This window comes from Columba livia, chromosome 19 (genome assembly GCF_036013475.1).
Source record: "Columba livia isolate bColLiv1 breed racing homer chromosome 19, bColLiv1.pat.W.v2, whole genome shotgun sequence".
NCBI lineage: Eukaryota > Metazoa > Chordata > Aves > Columbiformes > Columbidae > Columba > Columba livia.
In genome coordinates this window covers 1,581,458-1,604,130 of record NC_088620.1, presented here as the reverse complement: position 1 = coordinate 1,604,130, position 22,673 = coordinate 1,581,458, and the positions used below count along the sequence as shown (strand labels likewise).

At 43.5% G+C, this 22,673-nt stretch overlaps 1 protein-coding gene across 24 annotated transcripts in view; it reads right to left on the bottom strand.

The window, feature by feature from the left end:
• Nucleotides 1-22,673, bottom strand: part of STRBP (spermatid perinuclear RNA binding protein) — a 58,339-nt gene that overhangs the window by 33,892 nt on the left and 1,774 nt on the right. For 22 of the 24 annotated variants that reach the window (XR_010467155.1, XR_010467154.1, XM_065035467.1 and 19 more), the window contains exons 2-3: nt 1,826-2,001; nt 289-506 (exon numbers count right to left, since the gene is read on the bottom strand). Coding sequence is in view for 22 of the 24 variants with exons in the window: in XM_065035467.1 (XP_064891539.1) it covers nt 289-506; nt 1,826-1,828 (221 nt within the window). In the remaining 2 variants the exon portion in view is untranslated. Of the gene's footprint in view, nt 1-288; nt 507-1,825; nt 2,002-10,667; nt 10,773-22,673 lie in introns of those variants that run through there. The other 2 variants (XM_065035470.1, XM_065035479.1) reach the window with 2 other exon arrangements.

The window sequence follows — 22,673 nt, the reverse complement described above, 5'->3', positions numbered from 1 at the left end:
CCTGTGAAAAAAACAACTGAAGCACTGCTTTGCAATTCACCTGAACACAGAAGTTGCCCAGCTCAAGTTACAAAGCTTCACAGAGCTCAAAAAAGCACAAATTCACTATCTGCAGATCTCTTCCCTGCACTCACCCTACGTGCTGCCATCTCAAGAAGTCCAAATATATCCATTTCCTCCCATGAACATCAGTACACAGCAGAATCAAGTGACACTATGACTTATGGAGAAGGAAAGGAACCCATTCCGAGCAGAACAGTAACAGATGATGAGGCTCAACTCACTCACTTGGCATTGCTTTCTGCAGCATCCTCCTTCGCTTCCACATCACCCTCACATTTTGTAGACTTGTTCTTTTCATCCATCCAGTCAGAGACATGTTTAAGGGCACATTCTACTGTTGATACCATGTTCTGGACAGCTTCAAGTTCCTCTGGAGATGGATAAATGGTTGAATGTTTCACCATAACATGGCGGTCATCATTAGCAAAAGATCGGATAGATCTCTGTTGTAAAGTGGGAAACAGGGGGGAAAAAAGAACAACATTATTGGATTATCAAAGCAAAGCCACTGCCTGAATGGAATCCTCCCTGACACCATTTCTCTCTAACTTTGGTGCTCCAATCCAGATGGACAACTCAGGTAGTCAAAGAAGCTCATCAGTCGGGGTCTGGTTTTATCCCATGTACTTTTGCAGGTTGCAAAATGCTTCCCGGAGGTCCCTCTTGTGGCTTTTCCGCCACATGGACACCGAGAGAGGCTGCAGCTCAGCCACGAAAACCGACAAGCTGAATTTGTTGATTCATCCCACCATCTCTTATCTCATGAAATATCAGTTAGGAAAACAGTCCAACAGGAACAAATTAGTAACTCCTAAATGAGTAGACAATTGTTTTCTAATGAAGAGGGACTGACAAGATCGGTTCTTTATCACTATTTAGGCCAAAACTAATAGCAAAACAGGACACTATTTAAAATACAATATATTGATAACTCTGCTTTGTCAAGTGTTCTTCCTCCCTTTGTGCTCTGTAACACGTAAAAGTCTTCTCTTAGATATTTTTTCTTTTAATGTAAATGTAAAGACACAGCCTGTCAGCAGCACTCAGCTACGCAAACGTTACAACACTCTGTTTAAAATTTATGGCATTTATTCTCATTTCCATTATCTCAGGAATAACTTTATAGAACTTAAAATTACACAAATACACTTCAGCTGTTCTTCAGATATTTTTCAGGAACTGGCTAGGGTTATTGGCTTTTCATGAGCACATATTCAGAATCTTACCATCACAACATTTCACACTTGCACAGATTTAAAAATTCAACCTCTCGGCCATTCCCAATTTGCAGCCAATACCAGCTAGATTAGAAATGACTCCTCATTTAAACAACATACACCAGGTATATGTGACTACACACATAGAACCACAATCAATCAGCTTTTCACACACATGCACACAAATACGCATCATCATTTGCTTTTGTGAGGAAGAGGTGGAAGGGGAATAGCAGCATTTGGTTATGCAATCTGCAAGTTCAAGGTCACCCGTGCTTGCTGCAGCTTGCTAATGCCAGTTTTATTAGAAAACCTTAAGAGCATCTCCTTCGTTCATATTTAATAATTCATGTAATGCAGGCTCACAAGGCAACTCTCCAGTTTTAAGAGGCTGACAATATATCAAACCTCATTCGTTTTGCTCAAAGCGTGCAGCACCACCTGTAATTTACTGCAAGGTCAGAAAACCCCCTTCCTCTGGATTTGTCACACTGGCAGCAGAGAATGTTTTCAATGCAAGCCTAGGAAAGATGACCAGTACCTACCATGGTTTGTCAGTGTTTCAGCTCGCTCTCCCTCCCTTTCTCCTTTTCCCTCCTCCTCGGTGTCTTTGCTAAGCCCTGTTTTGTCTGACAGAACCTCTTCATAAGCCTCTCAGTCCCTTGACAGCTCCAGAGTTCATACAGCCAAGATGCTCCGGGCGTCACTTTCTGTAATTCACCTGCAAAAAGAGAAACAACTTGAAACCTGAAGAAACAGCATGTTAATGCCAGTAAGTGTTCAATGCAGCACAGTAAGTCAAACCACCAATTAAAGCAAGCAAGCTTCAAGATGGGGAGGCAGTCACTGAACCATTTATGCCTGAACGACACACAGGTGTCACTGTGGAAGCAACTTTTGCAACATGCCTACACGTATGTAATGACCTTCCCATGCCAGTGAGAGCTTATCTCAGGGTGGTTCGGTAGCCACCAGTAATCTAAGGTTCTGATATGAGGCAAGGGGGAAACCCAACATCTCAAATGTGCTCTATATGAAACCAGGTCAAGAAATCTCTATTTTTATGTCATGTGTGCTTTAGGAATCAAACGCGCTATATTTAATTATCAAAAAGTAATTATCTGTTGAAATTCCCAGTGCAGCCCTCAATCCCGAATGTGTCAGATGCCGTACAAAACCCAGGACTTCGCGTGGCAATAACTGTAAGTTGTTACCTAAAAAGAGACAAGTACATTACAAGAAACCGAAGACAAAAGACTTGTGAGAATGTTCAGCTGAAATCATCCCCGCCGCTTCTCCTGCCCTCGCACTGCTTTTCCAGCACAGCCTTTCGCAGATCCTGCGGGAGCAGGATCTTGTACTAACTTAGGAAACAAGCCCCAGCGCTGGCAGCACAAGGAACTGCAAATAGCACTGGTAAGACAGGAGAAGAGCAGAACAACAGGACAGGTAGCGTGAGAGAGGAAAGGAAAAGCTCAGCGCGTAGCACGACACTCCCGTCCTCGCAGAAAGTTCCTGTTTTCCTTTCACTGCACATATTGTTGCATCAGCTTTTCAGGAACGTTTTGAAGCAATTGGAAACCCCGTCAGTAAATTTCTGCAGACTGACACACACACTCAAATGTTTTCCTTTTTTCCTGTGTGTCAATCCTCCTTCTCTAGCAATATGTTGCATATTGTCTGTCAGAGAATCCTGACATTGTTAGAGATTAAAAGCATGTTTGGCAACAGCAGAGGGATAGACGAGATGACTTGAAAGCCTTGTAGATGCTTAAACCTCGGGGGTGTGACAGGGAATAATTAAAATGTTGCATCCCATTGAGATTTGAACATGCCAGGGGAAAGGCAACCACAAATCCTGCTTCACTGTTTTCCTAGTAAAGAAGAAGTGAAGTGTTTACAGGACCAATAGCTTTGGCAGCAAGTGCCTAATAGTTGTTTGTACCCTCACACCACTGAATTTAGGCTGCAGAATTGGCTAAAACAAAAAGCAGCCAGACAAGGATACTGTGCGCGGCCTGTCTGCTCCAGCAGCTCAGGACTGCCAAGGAAGAAACCCCAAGAGTGTTAAACGCAGCCGCACTAAAAATACTTGGGAAAAGCAAGCTAATGAAAGCCCTGAAGGACCTCACTTCTTATCACAAGGCTACATACCCTACCAAGGTAGACTGACACTCTACCAAATTGCTTCCCAGAAGCAACCAAGGAAGGGGATGTTTTTTCACAGAGCCAGATTCTTCTCTTCAGAGATCCTGAAAGCCAAGCAGGGACAGCTAGGAGGAGAAATCAGCAAAGACTGCTGCTTTGGCTGCTTTCTGTGAGCTCGTCAGAAGCTCTGCCACACTAAGTAGCCTTTGACCATCGACAGAAGCAAACAGACTCTTCACAAGGTCTCTGTTTTGCTTTTCTATAATAATAATATGCTTTTTGAGTCAGCAGATGGCAAGCTAGAGAGACTTTAATGAGATGTTCAAATTGGTTTTCTCTTCACACTAAATCCCAGCTATCTTCTTTGCCGTGACTGCTACATTTCACATTTCCAGTTTGCCGTCTCCTCTGGTAACTGTAACTTGGCAGTTCCAGGCAGAGAAGGGCACCGAAATGTGCTGCTGACTCCAGCACGTGCCCGCTGCGACGTCCCAGCCCCGGCCGCGCTCCAGATAACCGCAGGCTGCTGCTTGTCAGCTGCGCAGCGTCCTGAAAGCAGAGGGACCCCGAGAGCCGAGCAGCGTCCGGGGCACCCCCAGACTGCTGGGCAGGCTGCTGTGGGGAGGACAGGTCTGAGCCGCCTCACCACACACCCCAGGCTGCAGTTCCACATGTGCCAAGTGCTTTTTGGTGTTCTTTCAGTATCTGAAATGGACCGAAAATAAATGTTTCACAGCTATGATGGGGGTTAATCTTGTACTGGACCAATGAAGCAGAAACACCAACACCCTCTCAACACTCTACCTTAAGCAGGTAGTAACCATCTTGTTTTCAAGACAGGTTCAGGTTTCGGTGACAAGCAGAAGTTGTTGGATAAACGTATTTACAGGCTCAATTCCACCTGCCCTTTTTTCTCAGCAGTGAATGGCTGAGGTGAAGGCATATACAGCTGAATTACAAAGGGATCTTTATTATACAACTCAGAAAATTGGGAAAAAAATCCTGAGAGTTGAGTTAAATGATGCCTTTCTAGTCATTAACATCCTAAGAATATTTCATGGAAATGCGCACAAGAGTGAAAACCTAATATAGTTCAGACTTTGAGAGAAATCTTTCAATAAAAGAACTAAACAGGAGGGAGTTTACTATAAAATTGCAGACACAATATACAGAACAAAGTACATTTGACAGCATGCAGAATTAAATTAAGGAAAACTAAAATCAAATCTGCTCCAACCATATGGACTAAGGCAGCAGAACACAGCTCAGCACCCAACACATCAGAAAGCATTATGTAAAGTGAGCAGCAATCCCATAAATCCAACAGCCTCGTTTTACTACCAGGCTCCAGCAGGATATTTGTCCCTGCATCCTCAGGGAAGGAGCAGCTGATGCCCAGACTGAAAAGCACAATATGGAAATGGTTGTGTTGCCCAGGAGCTGCCACCCACACTTGCAAGAGAATTTCTAGGAAAAGCTACTAGCACTACCAAGACCTTGGCAACCTTGACAAAGTCACTTTATCTCTCCATCATGTGGCCCTAAAGTGTAAAACAAGACTAAATACCGTCTCCAAACCAGGCCACAGAGGAGCTGAGTAGAGTCTGCAATGTGGTTTAAAGTCACTGGGGATTTGACACATTAGAAATGTTATTAAAACACCATGACAGTCTAACAATGTTTCCATTAAACATCCCATCCTTCATAGAGGAAGTTTATGCTTTGGCACCAGACAAACAAGGGAAAGAATTTCAGAGGAGGCCTTTGTAGTAGGATCCATCCCTGCATTTGCAGTTGCATTCCCAGGAGACAGACGTTTAAACAGCCACAAGTAATGAACGCGCTCAGCTACCTTTGAGTGCTTGCAAACAGAAAAGGGAAAAGCAGGAAAAACGAGCACTTGCACTCCATGGGGACTGAAACGTAACATCAGAATCCGGGAGCTGTCGTCTTCAAGAAGGGAGACACGGGTACATTTGGCACCCTGGTACCCGCGGCACAGGGTAGGACCTCGCCTGGAGCGTTACCGCTGCGATGGAGAGACCAGGGTCACCAGACTCACCTTCCAGACCCTACTTGAGTGAGCTGCTCTTTAGGCTCCTGGCCAGGCCGAGCAGAATACCAGGACAATGGGCTTTAAATGCTACATCAAGAAGGCGCATGCCACCGATATTCAGCTGAAAGCACTAAAAACACCCTCCACCCTCCTAATCTACCCTCACACCAGTATGTGCCCGTGACAACTCTGGTTAGTGCGAACACCACCCTAAGGTCCCTCCCAGCCTGTGTTAGCAGAGCAGCAAGGACAGCTAAGGTTGCTAGTGACAAACCAGGCAGTATCTAACACAGCCCAAGGTCTATTTGACACAGTAAGAGAAAAGAAATGGAAATGTATACAGAATAGGAAAGCGCAACTTGTATATATATATATATTTTTTTTTTTTTTTTTTACTTTTAGTAGTCAGAATAAGAGACATGTGACCTTAAATTGGAAGTTTATTTTGACTTCTCCTTTGCATTCAGGAGACAGGTAATTTTTCGTCACTTTCTGCAAAGTGCTGCTGAAAATATGCTGCGTTTTTCTGCAGTATAATTTTATTGCTGGCCTTCTGCCAAGAGTCTTTCTGGCAGCATCTCCCGCAGTTGGAAACTGTGTATCTGGGTCAGAAGAGACAAGCCGCTTTTCAGAACAGCTCAATACAGTTGGCAGAGAGGCCGATATTATAATTGAACTCTTTCAGCAACTCTTTTTATAATGTACCCAGACACCAAACAAAACAAGATCTGCAGCGTTGATTAATGTCAAAATAACTGACAGAAATATCAAAATAGTTTTCCCTCATGTTATAAGTACCAACAAAGCGAGGGGAACAGATAAGAAATACAATTCCTGAGGATTCAATGAGGAGTACGGGGCAGAGAAACAGGCAAAGTGTGGCTGACCTTCTGCTGTGCTGGCATTTCCTAGTTTAAATCCAAACTCCCTGTACACTGTACAGAGCTGCTTTCTTCACATGAACAGAAACCCTTGTCACTCACAACCACACAAGCATTCTGTAAAGAACTGCAATTGTAACCCTGGGATTCATATTTAATAAGACTCAGAATGTTTCCAACAATATGCTCAGCATTCAGTTTCACCTGGAGACGCATAGAGTTTTGTTATGTTCCAAGTACCGCAATTCCTGGCAAAGCTGCACCTGGGTTACCCTCTAGAAGCCTGGAATATTCCAGCCAAATGAGTAATTACAACACAACACTACAGTTAAAAGCTGGAAAGGTGCTTCCTCTGGCAAATTCTTACACTTCATACAAATACTTGAGCCTAGAATTACTGCTGCCTGTTCAGTTCCCACAATTGGAGAAAAGGCTCCTGTGCTCAGTAATCTCTGACTGATTTATTAAGGTAAAAGGGAAGGGGGATATGCAGGATTTATATACCTCATGTTTTTAGCTCCTGAAAGAGGGTGAAGAAAAGACGGTCTAAGGGGAAATCATCACTAGCCTGACAGGAAGGTTAAAGAAAGAACACAGAGGCGCAGGGTGAGCACATACACCATCGTTTGAAGAAGAAAATGCTGTATTTTAGATAGAACCACACGATCCAACCGCGGGGAGAAATACACATTAGTAGAAATAACTGCAGATATAAAAGTATTATGTATAACAAAGAGAAATCATTTTGGAAGGAATAGAAATCCTTCTCCTTTAGGATTCAAACTTCTGTTCAGTACTGAGGACAGAAGGTACAGCACCACCCTCTTCAGAGCAGCTACAATCCTCAAGGTATATTTTATATATATCTCCAGATTTTTATATGGCCTCATGTTCCCTGGCACCTCCGCAACACTCAGCACACCAGTCCCAGCCCATGCTACAGAGGCTAATTAAATCATTTTGAAAATCCCTTCATGTCTTGGTATGGGTGTCAAGGTACAAGACTGAGTAAAGACAAAGTTTCATGTATTTCCTGCTCAACCAGTCAGAAACATCTGAAACAGAACTGCCTGTAAAACTGAGCACTGCAGAAGACAAAACATCTTAAAAGAACTTCTTGGCGGGTATCTTAAAAAAAAACAACCAAAAAACCCCATAGATTAGATAGTACATAAATGATTAATAGCAAAGTATTCATTCGAGACAAGACAGAAGCCACCACTGGATTCTCAGAGTCTGTGGAACATTAAAATGATTTCTTACTCGCAACATCCTACCATAGGCATTCCTGCTCTTCTGGCTACACCTGACAACAGGAACCTGCTGCTGCTTGGCAGTGCGCACCCACCTGTGAAGCAGTCATCACTTGACAACTACACTCACAATCTTCATAACACAAACTACGTTCATTTACAGATGAAGAATTAACTAAATTAATGAAAAGGATTACATTACACTGAAATGACACTCACCATCTGCAATGTTATTTTTCCAGAGACAAAGCTGGTTTAAGCAGTTTCTGGACCTATGCCTGAAACTACATCACAGAACCCCAGTTGTACCTCCTCAAGCACACGGTGCAGTTTGGTGCCGCGCTGAGCTCACCCTCCCAGCCCTGCCCTGCACCCGCATCCCAACGCTAAAGCTTCACAGACTCCTTGATCTTCCCATGCCCACATCATTCGTGTCTCATTCCCTACCTGCGAGGTTTGCTTTGCCCCGGGACCATGGCGGGAAGCAGCCACAACGTTTAAGCGCCGAAGAACAGGGACGTTCCTTCTCCAGCACCCTCCAGCTCAGCTGAAATAGCTGCAGTGCCCCAGTTTCTTCCCTGCTATGATTCACATCCCACAGGCTCAGGTTGACCTGAGCCACAGCCGACCAACTGCACTTGACACATGCAACCTGCACGGGGAAAGGCCACCAAGGTGTCCCTCTTCCACCAGGAAAATGTGTCTTCTACAGAACTGTGCGGCCACGGGTCTATCATGGAAATGGTCAACGGCACGTGCCCAGCCTGCAAACTGGAAACCGCGGCACTGCTGCCCTGCGCTGGGCACGAGAGAGGACAGCGAGCTGGCTACAGTGAAACGAGACCTGCACCTATCGGTGGTTTGCATTTCTCATCAGCCGCACGAGGAAACAGCAAAACACGTTTGCTCTACTACCTGTTCCCTCTTCTGTGTTTCAAGCCAATACATATCTTGGCAATTTTTAAGATGAAAGAGAAAAGCAACGTGGATCCTAGATCTCTGTGTTATAATTAGTAATTCTTTCTTACAAGTAATACAATGTAAACGCTCTATGCGAGCTTCACATTTTTCTAATGTTTACATAAAGTTTCCAAATATTAATATTTTTAAAGAATAAATGCTATCCTTGCACCTAAAATCCCAGCAACCCTTAAAGGCGAAATTCAAGCAAGAGTTTCTCCCCCCGATATCAGTATGTAAAGAAGCTGGCGGTTTCAATATTGCAAACGCACGCTGGCTGCTGTGCACATCTGCCTTCAGCCAGTTTAAACATTCATGACTCTCCACTCCGCTGCATTTTCCAGTACGGCAGTCCTGCTGCCTCAGTGACTTTTTTTTTAATTAAAGAGAGAAGATTTAAAAGGATGTGGAAGAGAAGACCACAAGACTCCACAAGTATTGTGCAAAGAGCTGGTGTGCCCTGTGCCCATAACACATCCTCCATCAGGCTTTTGCCTTATATTAGTTCCACTACAACTACTGAACAAATTCAGGTTAATTTTTCACTTCCTGTATAACTGGCTGTTTTGTCAAAGAGCATCTTGTCAAAGGTTCTAGGTTACTAAAAGCTTCTTTAAGGGGTTTTTTTCTTGCCATCTCTCACCCACCCAGCCCTGTTATTTTCAGTTAATTTCTCTATTCTCCTCCTTTGTCTTAGATTACTATTTCCAGGGAAGTGTGAAGCTCAGTGTCACAACATGTAATGCAATGGAAGCGTCTGAAGCAAAATCTGTAACGATGACCTTAGGCTGCTTTGGAAAGAAAAGCCGCCCCTTTGGGAACCCTCTTCCCTCACAACCCGCCACCCGAGCGCGTCTCGGCCGCGCAGGGTCCACCGGCTGCCGCTCCGCCGCTGTCACCGCAGCGCCTGCACGACCCTGCTGGCCCTTCCGCTAATGAGCTGCTCCCACAACTGACTTGAAATTGATTTTATAAGTCATTCACACAAGAAAGAGATTTTTAGTACAATTGTTTCTAACAAGCACATGTTTCAAAAAAACGTTATTCAAAGCCAATGCATCAGTGTTATTAATGGAAGCACCTGGAGTCAGACGAATAGTAGAAATACTGAAATACTATGTGCCAGCAGAAGCTACCAAATATCATTCAGAATACAGTGCAAGAGCCCCTGCAACAGAAACAACAGGGATCCCCCTAAGGAATGGTGTGCTGGCTGCCATCCATTTTCAGCCTCAGAATGCAAGTATTTACTTCAAATGCATGATAACCTAATGTCGGTTTTAACTTGAGGTGTCCAATGTCGGTTTGACATTTGAGACCTCAAGTTCTGTCTTGAACAAGATTTTGCAGTAGAAAGTCCTAGCTTGGCTAACAGGAAGAAAAACAAAGTCAAATATTTTTGGGGATTTACAAAACTAATATTAAAAAAAAAATCCTATTTCCCTGGAAAACTGTAGGAGTCTAAAAATACTTTAAATTGGCTTAATCCAGCATCTTCTTGCTTCAGCAGATCTACCCTGCATCCGTGTGCTGTCACATCTGCCAACTCCAGTTGCAAAACTCATCTGTTATTCTTCTCTCCAGTTCGTACAGCGCAATGTTTAAGAGGAGAAACGGCAACTTGGGCAGCGACCATCGCGCTGGCCTTGCTCAGGGTGACGACCACAAGCTAAACTGCAAAATCAATTTCTCAGTGCAAGTTGTATCTGTCAGTCTCATCCTTAGAAATCTGGGGGGCGGGGAGAAGCTATCACTGATAATCTGCCAATCCCACCTGGACGTCATCTTTAAGAACATGGATACAACTTTATTGGCTTAGCCTCTTTTCTTTAAATTTCATATAGGACTATAAATTAGCTTAATCTCTCTTCATAGATAATGATGCCATCTCCAGTGTGCCACTGGATTCTCAACAGCATGAGACACCTCCAGTTCTCCGGTTAACAGAGGTGTCCTCAGTCCTTGCCACTCTCCACTGTTTTCTTCAGATCAGGTAATCCACATCATACCTTGTTTCCCTGTCAGCATTAAGCACTACAACAGCAAAGTACAAGGCTGTGACCAACACCAGCATCTGGGGACAACGCACCGGCCACAGCAACAGGAACCTGCTCCGGGACGAGCTGGAGGTCGACACCGAGACTCCCGGTAGGACGGCAAAGCCAGCGCGGGACGGCAAGCGGCTGCAAACCCGGTTTCCTCCGAGGCAAACAAACAGACGGTGCAATCAATAGCAGCATTCAAAATGCTCTCACTTTGCTGGGAGATCGATTTACAACAACAAAAATCTCACTTTCTCCCCAAAGCTCACTTCATACACAATAGTTGCTAAAAGTAACACTTGAAATTACTATCAGGGGAAAGACCAGAGAAAAACAATCAACGTTAGTTTATTTGGGGCCATTAACTTGTGTTTTGTGTCTAGCCACTTCAGTTCCCCGATAACAGGAAATCTGCTGCTCCTGAAAGCAACAATGGGATTTATTTTATTTTTCAAAAGGTGCACTTGGAAAACCACAAAGTGCCCAGGTAGGAGGGGGCACAGTTCAACACGCAGAGAGCAGGGTCAAAGCCAGAAATAAAACCAGCTACTATTCAAACGGATGGTATTCTCCTGAACCGGACAATGGGATATAGCAAACCTTTCATCCTTCAGTGGGAAGTTATGAGGAAGCTGGATTAGAGTCTGAACATTTCTATTGCTTGCTTAGCCACCTATGTAATCTGTGCCCATATCACACCACCATCATTATGAACAAGAACCAAAGGGACAGGAACACCTACTTCTGCTCTTGTCGGCACAAAAATCCTGCTTGTTTTTTACAGTCTGAAACTATACTTTTAGTGGTAAAAGTATGTCAGATTATAATGCCATCAACCCAGCTCATTCCACAGATCAAACAAAATTCAACTCTAAAACTGAATCTTTTGTGTTAATGAGAAAAATCCTTTTAAAGAAAAGATAAATGTGTTGCTTTGTTCACGGAAAGAGCATTTGCTTCTGTTATTTTCTGAGTTCTTCTATCTGCTCTGCATAGCTCGTCTATCACGAAGACAAAGTCTCTGTATTCGGCATTCTCCGTGATATTTGGAAACTCCTACGCTTACTGCAACAGAGCAGGCAGGGGCCACCGAGAGCCATTCAATACGTTAGTTCATCACTAATGAACTACAGAAATATGTTAAAGAAAACAACAACAAGGTGAAAGAATATTCTTCCAAAGGCTTTTTGCTTGTTTTGAGAGAAACAGAAAGGATGCCATCAAAGCTAGCTGACACTTCTTCACTTGGCATTTTGCTCTGAAACATTTACAGCTCCTACACTGCAGGACCAGGAAAACAACACCCGAACCACCAGTGCAGACCCTGGACACAAGAAAAGGTTGTCCCCGAAATTCAGTGGGCAAATACTACCAGACACTTTCACGCTTTACCGAGACAAAAACCACAAGTTAAATTTAGAATGATGATTTCTGCAGGCACTCAGATGCTTCTGCTCTAAATTTTCTAGAAATTGCAAATTAAAACTTGGCAGGCTTTAAACTGACCCAGCATGTGTCCTCTGTAATCCAAATCATATTCTGTCCTATTACTCTGCAAAACTGTTAGGAAAAGAAATCACGCCTTTCAACACATGGTTTCAGACAAGTGACAGAGACATTCCATTTATCCCTGTGCTAAGAACAAAACTTAAGTAGTGTTTTTTCCTCTTGGAATATAGCCATGAAAATTAAAAGCTAATAGAGGAATCAAAGTTATCTCCATTGGAGAATAAGCATAGTTTGCTGAATACAACTACTCACACAACTGTATTAGTTCAAAGTGCTTGTGGTAATTTTTTTCCATTTACTATGGGGAGAATATATCGCATTTCTAGGTGCTCTGATCTCAAATACTGTAACCAGACACCCAGCAAAGCAGGCAGGTGTCACCGGGCTGTTTTGTGGAAGACACCGCCAACCCCTGCGAGTTCATCAGCATTGTCTCTGCGGCCACGAGACTGAGGCTTTTTGCAACACCATGAACAATAAATTGAATTAAACAGCTCAGAGTTTACAAACCAAAGAAATCTGGGAAACTACTTCTCCATCTACTGGTAACCAGACAGTACTACCCACCGTTCCCTTGCTAACCTGTGGGACATTGGAATCTCCAGGCTGGACTTGACAGCAGAGACTAAAAACCATTACTCAGTCTCTTCCATCCCGATAGCAGCATCAAGCTCCAACTCCTTTCATTAGCAAAAAAAAATCAGAGCTCAGCTACACACAGAAGAATTTCAGACCACTTCTGTTGTGCCATTTGCAGTCAAAGAGACCCCACTGCCCAGCAACTTCGGTGACTTGCCCAGTGCCACAGTAAATCAGTGGTAGGACTCAGAAAAGCAGTTAAGTTTGTCAATTCCTGTACACACCAAGCACAGACTCGACCCCCTTTCTAGCTGTCCAGCCTTCCCTGAGGCTTCTTCACTTTGATTGGAACAGACGCTGCATGGCTTTTGCCATTCAGTCTCGCTCGCAGGACCAGAGCGATCCTTCACAGGCCAGCCTGGCAAACTCTACAGTACATGCTTGACAACAATTACCTGTAGATTCATGAGATTCAAATTAGCAATTCGATATCTGAATGTGGTGTGATTAAACTCAAGAGTCTAATTCAGAATGTGTCCTATTTTCAAGCATCAAATTTTTTGAGCACTCCGCTCTTTTGTAAGGAAAACTGATGTGGACTTGGGAACCTTACGTGTCTTTTTCAAAAGAGGACAATGGAGTCCCTCTTTTGTTAGGCAGCAGGACACAAACTGTCTGTTCTCAGGAAGAACAGGAGCCAGAAAAATCAGAACATTGCAGGACACCAGCCATTCTGGGACAAGGGACCTGAGCCGTTCTGCACAAGGGGAAGCTCAGCAGCCCCACTTTCAGAGCAGCCCACTCCTCAGCACTGAGCTTCTCACTCTGGACAAATTTCAGCCTACGGTTTGGTTTTGAAGAAAAAACCAAAGCCAATTGTCTTTGCCACTTGGCATTTTTAAAGCTCTACATGGCATAGGAGCAGGTTATGGAAGATTAGGGAGCTCACTCCTCTCTCTCAAAACAACAACAAATCAACCAGTCAAAAGAAACAGCCTTCACACTGGATACTGTGTAGTCATCCAGAACACCCAAACCCAACTGAAACAGATGGAGGGTCAGAAAGCATCTGACTTCGAAATCACAAAGAAACTGGCAGCTCCTGGGTGACCAGCAGTGCGTGTGTCACCGCTCCCCTGCCTGCACCCAACCACAGCTCAAACAAACCTCCTCCATCTTCACACCAAGCTCCAGCCGCCCAGCAGCAGCTCACTCCGAACAGGCATCGAGCAGACCGCAGCGTGCGCTTCCATACGGCAACCCCGGCTCTGCCAAACAGCCACTTCTCCTCCCCACCGATTATACTGGTTTTCTCCTTTTCTCACGTCTTTTCTTTGGCTTCTAGGGAACCAACAAAAGAAAAGCAAACGCACATGTGACAAACACGTACTGCTTCCCTTGGACTACACACATTCTGGACATTTAGATCTCCAGACAAGCAATTCTGTCTCCTGAACAGCAGATAAACACAGAGAGAGGCCTAAAAGCTACCCAGCACTTCTCAGCTCTCAACCAACATTCAGTCTATGTACTGTACATGAGATTTGCTACTGTACTGTGTGAGGGGAAAGAGAACTCATTGAGACAAGGTGCACCTGCTAAAACTGGCAGTAAAACCAGTCGACTACTGCAAATCAGTCGTGGCCAGTGCAAACAGAAAGCAAGTCTTTGTTCTGCCCCAAGAGAACTCCCTCACTGCAAGTACCACATACAGATCAAACATTTAGAAGCAAAAGAAAAGAAGTTAGCCAAGGGATTTAAGTTAAAATAAAGATTACAGATTGCAGAGTGAAGGCAAACAGTAAACGTACCACCGAGTCCCAAGCCCAGCCAAGCTCTCCTCAAGCAGTTCTTGCTCTGGAGGAGAACTGCAAGGAGACAGCCCGAGCCAACAGTTTCTACAGCAACTGCAGAAGCACTAGTACAATGATATTCAAGCCCTGCAGTAACTGCAGAAGCATCAGTAAATGGATACTCCAAATGCTTAAGGAATATTTGACAGTTTCAGCTGGATTCTCTTACCTCACTGGGCAACTCATTGATCCCCATCAGCTCAGCTCAACTCTGTATTTGCCTGTTTCTCTGCAACCTCTCCTGAATCTCCTTTACCCTTAATACTATTTCAGTATATTGTTCCACTCCAGAATTTCACCAAACTCGACACAGCCATCACAGAAAGCTTTGCAGGCGTGGTGCTGGAAGGATGACCAACATCATCCTGGACAGGAGAGATCGACCACGTCTCTGCACGGTGCTGCTGCAACTCCTCACCCGGGTGGAATGCTGTTATGACAATGACACTACACTTATGTTGCAGTACTAAAAGCACACTTGGAAGCATCTCAACAGGAACCAAAACAGAGGTATGTTACTACCCAACTGCACAGAAAAAACAGATCCATTTGTAACACACGGTTATTTTAACACTAATGCAGAATCTATATTAAGGAACAGAAAATACTGCACCTAGGCACTTGCTAAGTTTTTCAACCAAGAACTGTAATTTATTAAAGAATGTTCAAGGCAGGCCATTTCTCATTTCTCTTTCAAGAATCTCCTTTAATATGTCACAGTGCCTCAGCAGCTGTGGCTTTCCCAGCAGTTCCATATGAGCGTTCTTTGCAGGAGATTGCTCCTAACTCTGCAGCCTTGCTTTGTTTCACACAAACTTGGCGTGAAGCTCAGGCTCCCAGCCCACAGCAAGAAGTTAAACAACATCGCTCGTTTGTTTGTAAAAGGGTGAGGAACTCTCCAGTTTCAGGTTCTTCAGTGTTTGGGATGGAGGGGAACAATATATAGAGTCACAATTCAGGAATATCTGGTATTCAACCCCTGCCTGTAAAGAACACGGTTTAATCAGAGAACTGCCAAAGATTTACTCTGTAAACTGCTCTTATTATTATTGGTTTATTACATGAGGCCACATCCACAAAAATAGATTTTTGGTCAAGAGTTCATTCCTTATAAAATGCTGACTCCCAGCTACCTGCTTTAAACAATATCCTGTATCTCATGGGCCAACAAAAGAAAAATGACTGAGTTCCCCCAAAAGATAAAGCAGACTGCACGGAAATAATAACCTTGCAAAAGACAATCTTATTCCCACACTAACATTAGTAAAAAAGAAACATGAAGACAAAAACATTTTGCTTTTCTTTTTGTGCCTTTTATCATGATTGATTCAAATAGCACCATCACTATTTACACGGAGACAGATGCTTTTTCTAAAAAGTGAAGTACTGTGAAATCTGGAATGGAAAAGTATCTTACAAGTTGTTAAAGCATAAGCATGCAAAGAAGACTTCCAGATCAAATTTATTCCTCAGCGGGCTAGTTTTGAAGGAGTAAAGAGTACAGCTCCAGCCGACCATCTCTTACTACAAAGTAATATATATATTAAAAAAAAAAAATTAGCAACTACAAACTATGTCAGGCTTCATGTAACTTGCTAAGATTGAAAATCCAACCAAATTCTTTTAATTGTCAAAAATACCCCCGTTCCAGGAGGTTCTTGTTTGCCTCCAAGGTGGGAGTCATGATTCTTTTCTCTCACACAAATTTAGACAACTGTGTTCTCTCTTCAGCCTCCTGGCCATCTGTAGAGATGAGGAGGTGTGTACAGATGCGGGCTCAGCCAGAATGAGCTCTTCTCTGAGCTCATCTCATTGGCAGCCACCAATTCCACCCTCACCCACCAGAAGCAAAGAAGTTCTCAGCCTTGTCTCCCCCTCACCTTCCCAGGATTTGCCTTTCTTCCTGGCTTTCCTAGAACACTTGCCACTCTATCTACCAGAGCATATTTATTACTGGTTCTAAAATAACAGTTTTTATAGGAGAGAAGAACATTTCAGGTCATTATAGGGGAACTTCAGACACAAGAAATTAAATTGTGCAGTAAATCAGCGGCAGAACCTGAAAAGGGACCAACTGCTCCCATAATCAATACTTGCGGTTTGATCACCAGACCCGCACTGGATCACAACGTTGCCCCATGCCCAGTATCGCGGAGTTTACTCAGCGGGCTTTGTACCAGTTTCCAGCTTTAGAAGGAATGCTCCCAGTCGCTCTGGGCTGGACAGGGATGCACACCGTGGAACACCATGGGACGCATCCGTAAGAAACACTACACGTCAAGCCTACAGAGGCCCGGTGATGCACCCACCCCTCTTGAAGGTCATCCGCATGGAATAACTGATTACTTTAAAGAAACAAATAATGGTTTTATATGATTGAAGACTCAGACGGCATGACCGGATAACCAAAGAAACCCTAATCTATTTGTTACGTCAAATTATCAAAACATCAAATCAAGAGATCACGAAGCATTGGGACATTGAACAGCTGTTTACTAGACACTTCTAGCTCTCTGAGAAGATGACGATCACTAAGAATCTATGACATGGGAAAGGCATTCTTCAAAGCAGAGGTGGGGAGAAACCATTTCTTGAGCATTTATTTTTCCTCTCATCTTCTGCAGAGTTAAACCAGCTGGGAGAGTAACGGGAAAGACATTAGGATTGGAAGTGGAGTAGAATTCCAAATGTTCTAAGTGTCTGTACCATCTGCATTTACAAAATAGCTCCAGCAGGTATCGGAGATGACATCTTGAGATCTCATTTCTGAGTCCAGCAATGGCAAAAGTCTTCACGAGGGAAATAAGATGAGCCCAAGCTCCTTCACTGCAGTTTGAGTGCAGCTGCCAGCTCCAATAGGTTCTCAGGCAGGATTTCAGTCTGGTTTACTTAAGAAGAAAATAATCTCCAGTTCTTACTGCATTTATTGTTCAGGAAAGGAAATGCAGAAGCCAAGAACTGAGACCATACACATTTTCCCCTCTCTTTATTTCAGGGTGAGGAGTTACATAACTAACACTAATCTGAAGTATTACTAATTTACGTTGACAGAAGACCCACCTAGGCACAATTTTTATGTCTCTACATAAAAAATAATTTTAAAAAAATTAGCTAGTCAGGTTCCTAGACTCCACCTCCATAGTAAAGTACAATTCAACCTGAAATCTCTCTTGCTAATCTACTCTCAAGTTGGTCAGGCTTGGCTCTGGGGTGCAGAACTACCACAATATATTGTATGATGGGGTTAAACACTTCCCAGATTTCTATGGGTGCCTTCCAATCCTCCATTTTCTCTACAAGCACTTTATAGTCTTCCATACCATGCTTTACAGGTTCCTTACAACCCCTTCCCTTCAGCTGCCTCCCCCGAGTTCCATGTTCCCTGCTCACCACAGCACAGCCCCAGCTCTCCAGGGCTGTGCGTGTTCTCCAGCACTTCACTCCCTCCACACACACACACACACTGCACTGCAGCTCCCCTTCTATTCCAGAGGTTTTTCCGTTCCAGCAAATATTCCAAATTTGCTACATTATACACGCAGAAATCAAGAAAAGTAGGTAACAAAAAAGTACTAACCCCGCAGAGGGTCAGAGAGCAAACTACAGCACCCCGCAAGCACAGAAAAAGAGCAAGTTCCCCTATACAAAGAGCTGCCTCTGCAGCCCAGAAGTATCAAAACACAGCAATAAATGACTAACTCCTCTTCCTGTCTTCATGCTGGGGAACTGATGTCTGGGAACATCACTGGAGAACCAGCCACCAAGCCAGGCTTGGGCCCAACAATTAACACCACAGAGAGAGCTGGTATTCAAATGCCAACTCCAAAATTGATTAAATGTTAACACACATTAGTCAGCATTTTCAGATCCACTGATAACATGTTATTTGTTTCTATGGTTAGCAAAAACATCCACAACCCAACCCCATTCATCTTATCTCCATAAGGTTACACCGGGTGACCTCTTCTGCTCACACTACACAGCGACAGAGCCACAGCACCTCCAGAGCTCAAATGCCTTTTTTCTTTTTAATACAAGCTCTTTTTTAAAAAAGCTGACTGATTTGTACCCTCTTATTGTAGGCTTACACCCAGTTTCCAGGTGATATGTTTAGTACAGCCATTCAATGACTTGCTAAGCAGGCTATAAAAAGACCATTCAAGTTAAATACCTTCATTATTGAGGTATATACCAGCTAGCATTTTTAAGAGGTCACCTACTTCAACAATGGCAACTAAATTCAGTGGGGTGCAGCATGCTGGCTTTTTTCCTTGATGAATTTAAACAGCAAATATGAGGACATTCAAGAGAGATACCGTGTTTATGGACTGGGTTACTTACTCTTGAGGACCCTGCTCCCAAGGCTCACATCTCCTCAGCCTCCACAGCGACTGATTTGCCAAAGCTCATTTCTACAAACACGCAACACTCGTTCCCAAACCAGCTCCACAGCCGCTGTGCCTGAGTTTCACCCCCGAGCCCGTCCCGGCTCTGCCGCTGAACCAGGAACACACCGAGATCTTGTTTAGGGTCAGAATCAACTCAGTTGAGGTTGCTCGGGTGAACCGTTTCCACACGTCACATCACACCTGTGCCCCAGAGAACACTGAAGCAGTCAAGGCCCAATGTTTGTAAGCCGACTCTCAAACTTGTGGTGTTACAAGTCAAACAAGAAACATGTTTAGTGTCTCCCCTCCCAAGAATCAGAGGAAATGGAGAAATCAAAGCCTCTAAAATCAGCTTGTCCTTGTCTGCTCCTGCTATGGTTTAAATACTAAGAGGCAACACCAGTTTCTCGCCATTGAGTTCATTTTACTGTCAAGCCAAATGCCAAGTTCTGCTTCAATTGCTGTTTCACTTCTTCAGCACTAACTACATCAAAGTTTAAGGTCTAAAATCTTAATTATGTTTTCTAAGATTTCTTCGAGTTCTGACATCTTGTGAGTGTTCTTCCCAACCAGATACTCAAACATTCAATTTTTCAATAAAGCCAATTAAAAGTAAATCCACAAAAAGAACAAGAAGCAGCAAAACACAATTTACTGTGATGCCAGACACACCCCAATTTTGTTTCAAGCATACAATTAAGTGTAATCTAATTCCCCTATGTAGACATGACATGAGAGACATTACTGTAAGAAGAGCTTAATACTATTGGTACACAAACCTTATGACTGATAAATTAGAGACTAGTAAAACAGCATATAATTTACATTTTGTTATGTCAATCACAAGTAGCATCTTGAGGCCCCTAAATGGTACACCAAACCACAACGTAAGAGAACTAATTTAAATCAAGCCATACAGCAGGATCACTTACGTTTTCACAATCCAAGATATCCCCTAAAATGACTTAGCAACTAAATTTCATAAGATTATTCCTCTTCAACATCCATTTACATCTTTTATTTACCAGCATGTTATGAAAGTATTTTACTACAAAAGAATGGTAACATTTTGCACAGCTACAGAGAAACCAATGAAGTAAAACAAGGGCATGGGTTTAATAATCCATGGCCTTTACTGCTTGAGAAGCCAACCTGCAAATATGAAAATCCACACACTGGATTAGCCCCCGAGTTCCTGGGTTTAACCAGCAGGACAGAGCAGCCAGTACCATGGTCTACGTACCTTTCAGTAACAGCACGAGTGACATACTCTGTATTTTTCCTTATGTTTCTCATATAACCAGCACCTTGCCTACATTCCTATACCACAGGGAAAATTAATGAAATTAATTAATTAACGCGTTGCAAAGCAATCTCAAGTACAAGGCAACAGACCAACATGGAGTGGCACCCAAGAATTCTCTCAGTCCTCTTCCCTTCCATCATGTTTAGAGGAGCAGAAACATAAGGTAATTCAGCTACGAAATAAAGTCCAGAAATCCAAAGTGTGAGAAGCTTATGTTAACTCATTCGTAAGAATTCCTATGTGCGCTTTTTGTTAAAGGGACACAAATTAAGATTTTCAAAGAGGTTACACAGAATCAGTGCCCGCTGTGAGCTGACAGTGTATGCGCCACTATCTGTGCTGCCATCGGCGCTCAAAGACTCACATGTGAGAAGGAAAAACTACACAAGTGCCAAGAAATGCAGAAGTACAACTGAAATAATATTGTCTCTGGTCTTGTAGCTCGTATTAATCATCACTTTTATTAAAAAAATATAAGCAAATATATTCAGGTAGAGCAGGTTAGGTTTTGGTTTCCTTAAACATGAAGTACAAAGTTTTCATTTGTCGAATCACGCTGTGAGTACAAACGTACTCAAACTATGGTTTCTACAGAAATGTTCGAGACCTGCGTTTTTCTGCTATTTAAATCTATAACAGGAATTTTCCTTTTAATTTCGTCACTGCAGCACATACAGCAGTAATCTCTACTTGCCAATACTGCTCCGTTTATAGCAAATCCAGGACAGTATATCAGCCAAGTGCTCCTCATGTGTATGTTGTTAGAACAGAAAAGTCCTCCCCCCCAAGCTCGATACAAAGCAAGTTACAGAATTCAGGACGCTAAGCTGGAGTCCTCCGCTGGCACAGCTGGACTAGCCGCAAACCCCAGCTTGCTTGGGGCCAGCCCAGCAAGGCGCAGCTCAAACCTCTGGGCACGCCAGCTCTTCAAGCATCTCCCTGTGATGACCAACACGTTCCAGGTACCTTCCTCAGCCACCCCCAGCTCAGTCCATGGAAATAGACACAACCAAGGACAAGACTCTGCAAACTCCTCCCGTGTGTTTTAACAGATCCTCTACGAGGCTGCTCACAGTGGCGTTTCTACGCACTCACAAGCTTGTGAAGCAGCCAGGGCACTTCCCTCTCCCCTCTTCCAGCCACCGACCTGCTCTTCAAAGAGCTCTATTTACATGCCAAGTTACAAAGTTCAGCTGCTTCCAAAGCAACGTGGAAAAAGTGCAGCTTTTATAATTCTACAGTGAGGCTTTTCACAACATGAAGCGGCTTCTTAGACTACTTTTTTTTTTTATTTCCAAACAGGATTTCACAGTTAAAAAAAAAATCAGTCCACACACAGGCCTTTGAGGAATCTTAACTAAGGGCCTTCAAAAGAAGAGAGCTCTGCAACCTTCAGCATCACGTTACTGAACACGCACAGGAAAAAAGCAACACAAGTCAGAAAGAAGGGTCACCAAAAGCTGCACATCCACCAGAGTTTGAGCTGCTTCTCCAATGCTTAGGCAAGCCATGCCTTTTGCCATCTCTGCTATATCTTTCCATTTGCTTACTCTTCTCATGTGCTTCTGAACTTTGGGGACGAAGCCCTCACTATCAGCAATCCTTACCCACTCTCTTCCCCATCTCTCCTTCCATTCTCCACCAACACAAAGCAGAGAAAAATGATTGGAAAGTTCCAGAGAGAACAGGACACATGCCAAGAACTTCCAGCAGCAGGTTCAACTTCCCCCAAACTACCAAGAATGTAACAAAAGCTCCAGGCTGCCACAGCCTGACAGGGATTTCTTCCTCCTCTCTAGCCTGGCCGGAGACAACTACCCCATCTTTCGCGACGTCTGACGGCCCATCCACGGGGTGGACTATCTACACTCTTGGAAAACACTTGCTTTTCAGAGACTTTGAGCAACCACCTTGTGCATATGAAGGAACATGGCAATTACCAGCTCAATGGAGACGCTCTCGGCCTCCCTTCCCTTCCGGCTCCACAAGTTTGGGTTTTAAGGCCTCCTCTCCAAGTAGAGGAGGCACTTTTCCATCTTCCTGCAAACATCAGGCCCTCTTCTGCCTCCACAGTTGTTTCCTTTGGGTATCTCAAAAACGGTTACCGTATCTTTAAAAATAAACTAAAATAAGCCCAAGTTTTGCAAATAGTCCTTCTCCATTCTTTCCAAGAATGTCAGATTATTCTGCATGAATGAAGGGAGTTATTTCCATTTTCTGTCTTTACCCTAGAAGGGCAGGTTTCGAATTCTCACTAGAACACACAACTATTTTAATTTAAGTTAAATAGCCCAGCTATTTTAATTTAAATTAAAGTTGTAAAAACATTTTTTGGAATTGGAGACTTGAAATACCTTATGATCCTGACAACAATGCCCACTTAAGTCTTTCTTTACTTTAGCCACACTTTGAATTGCT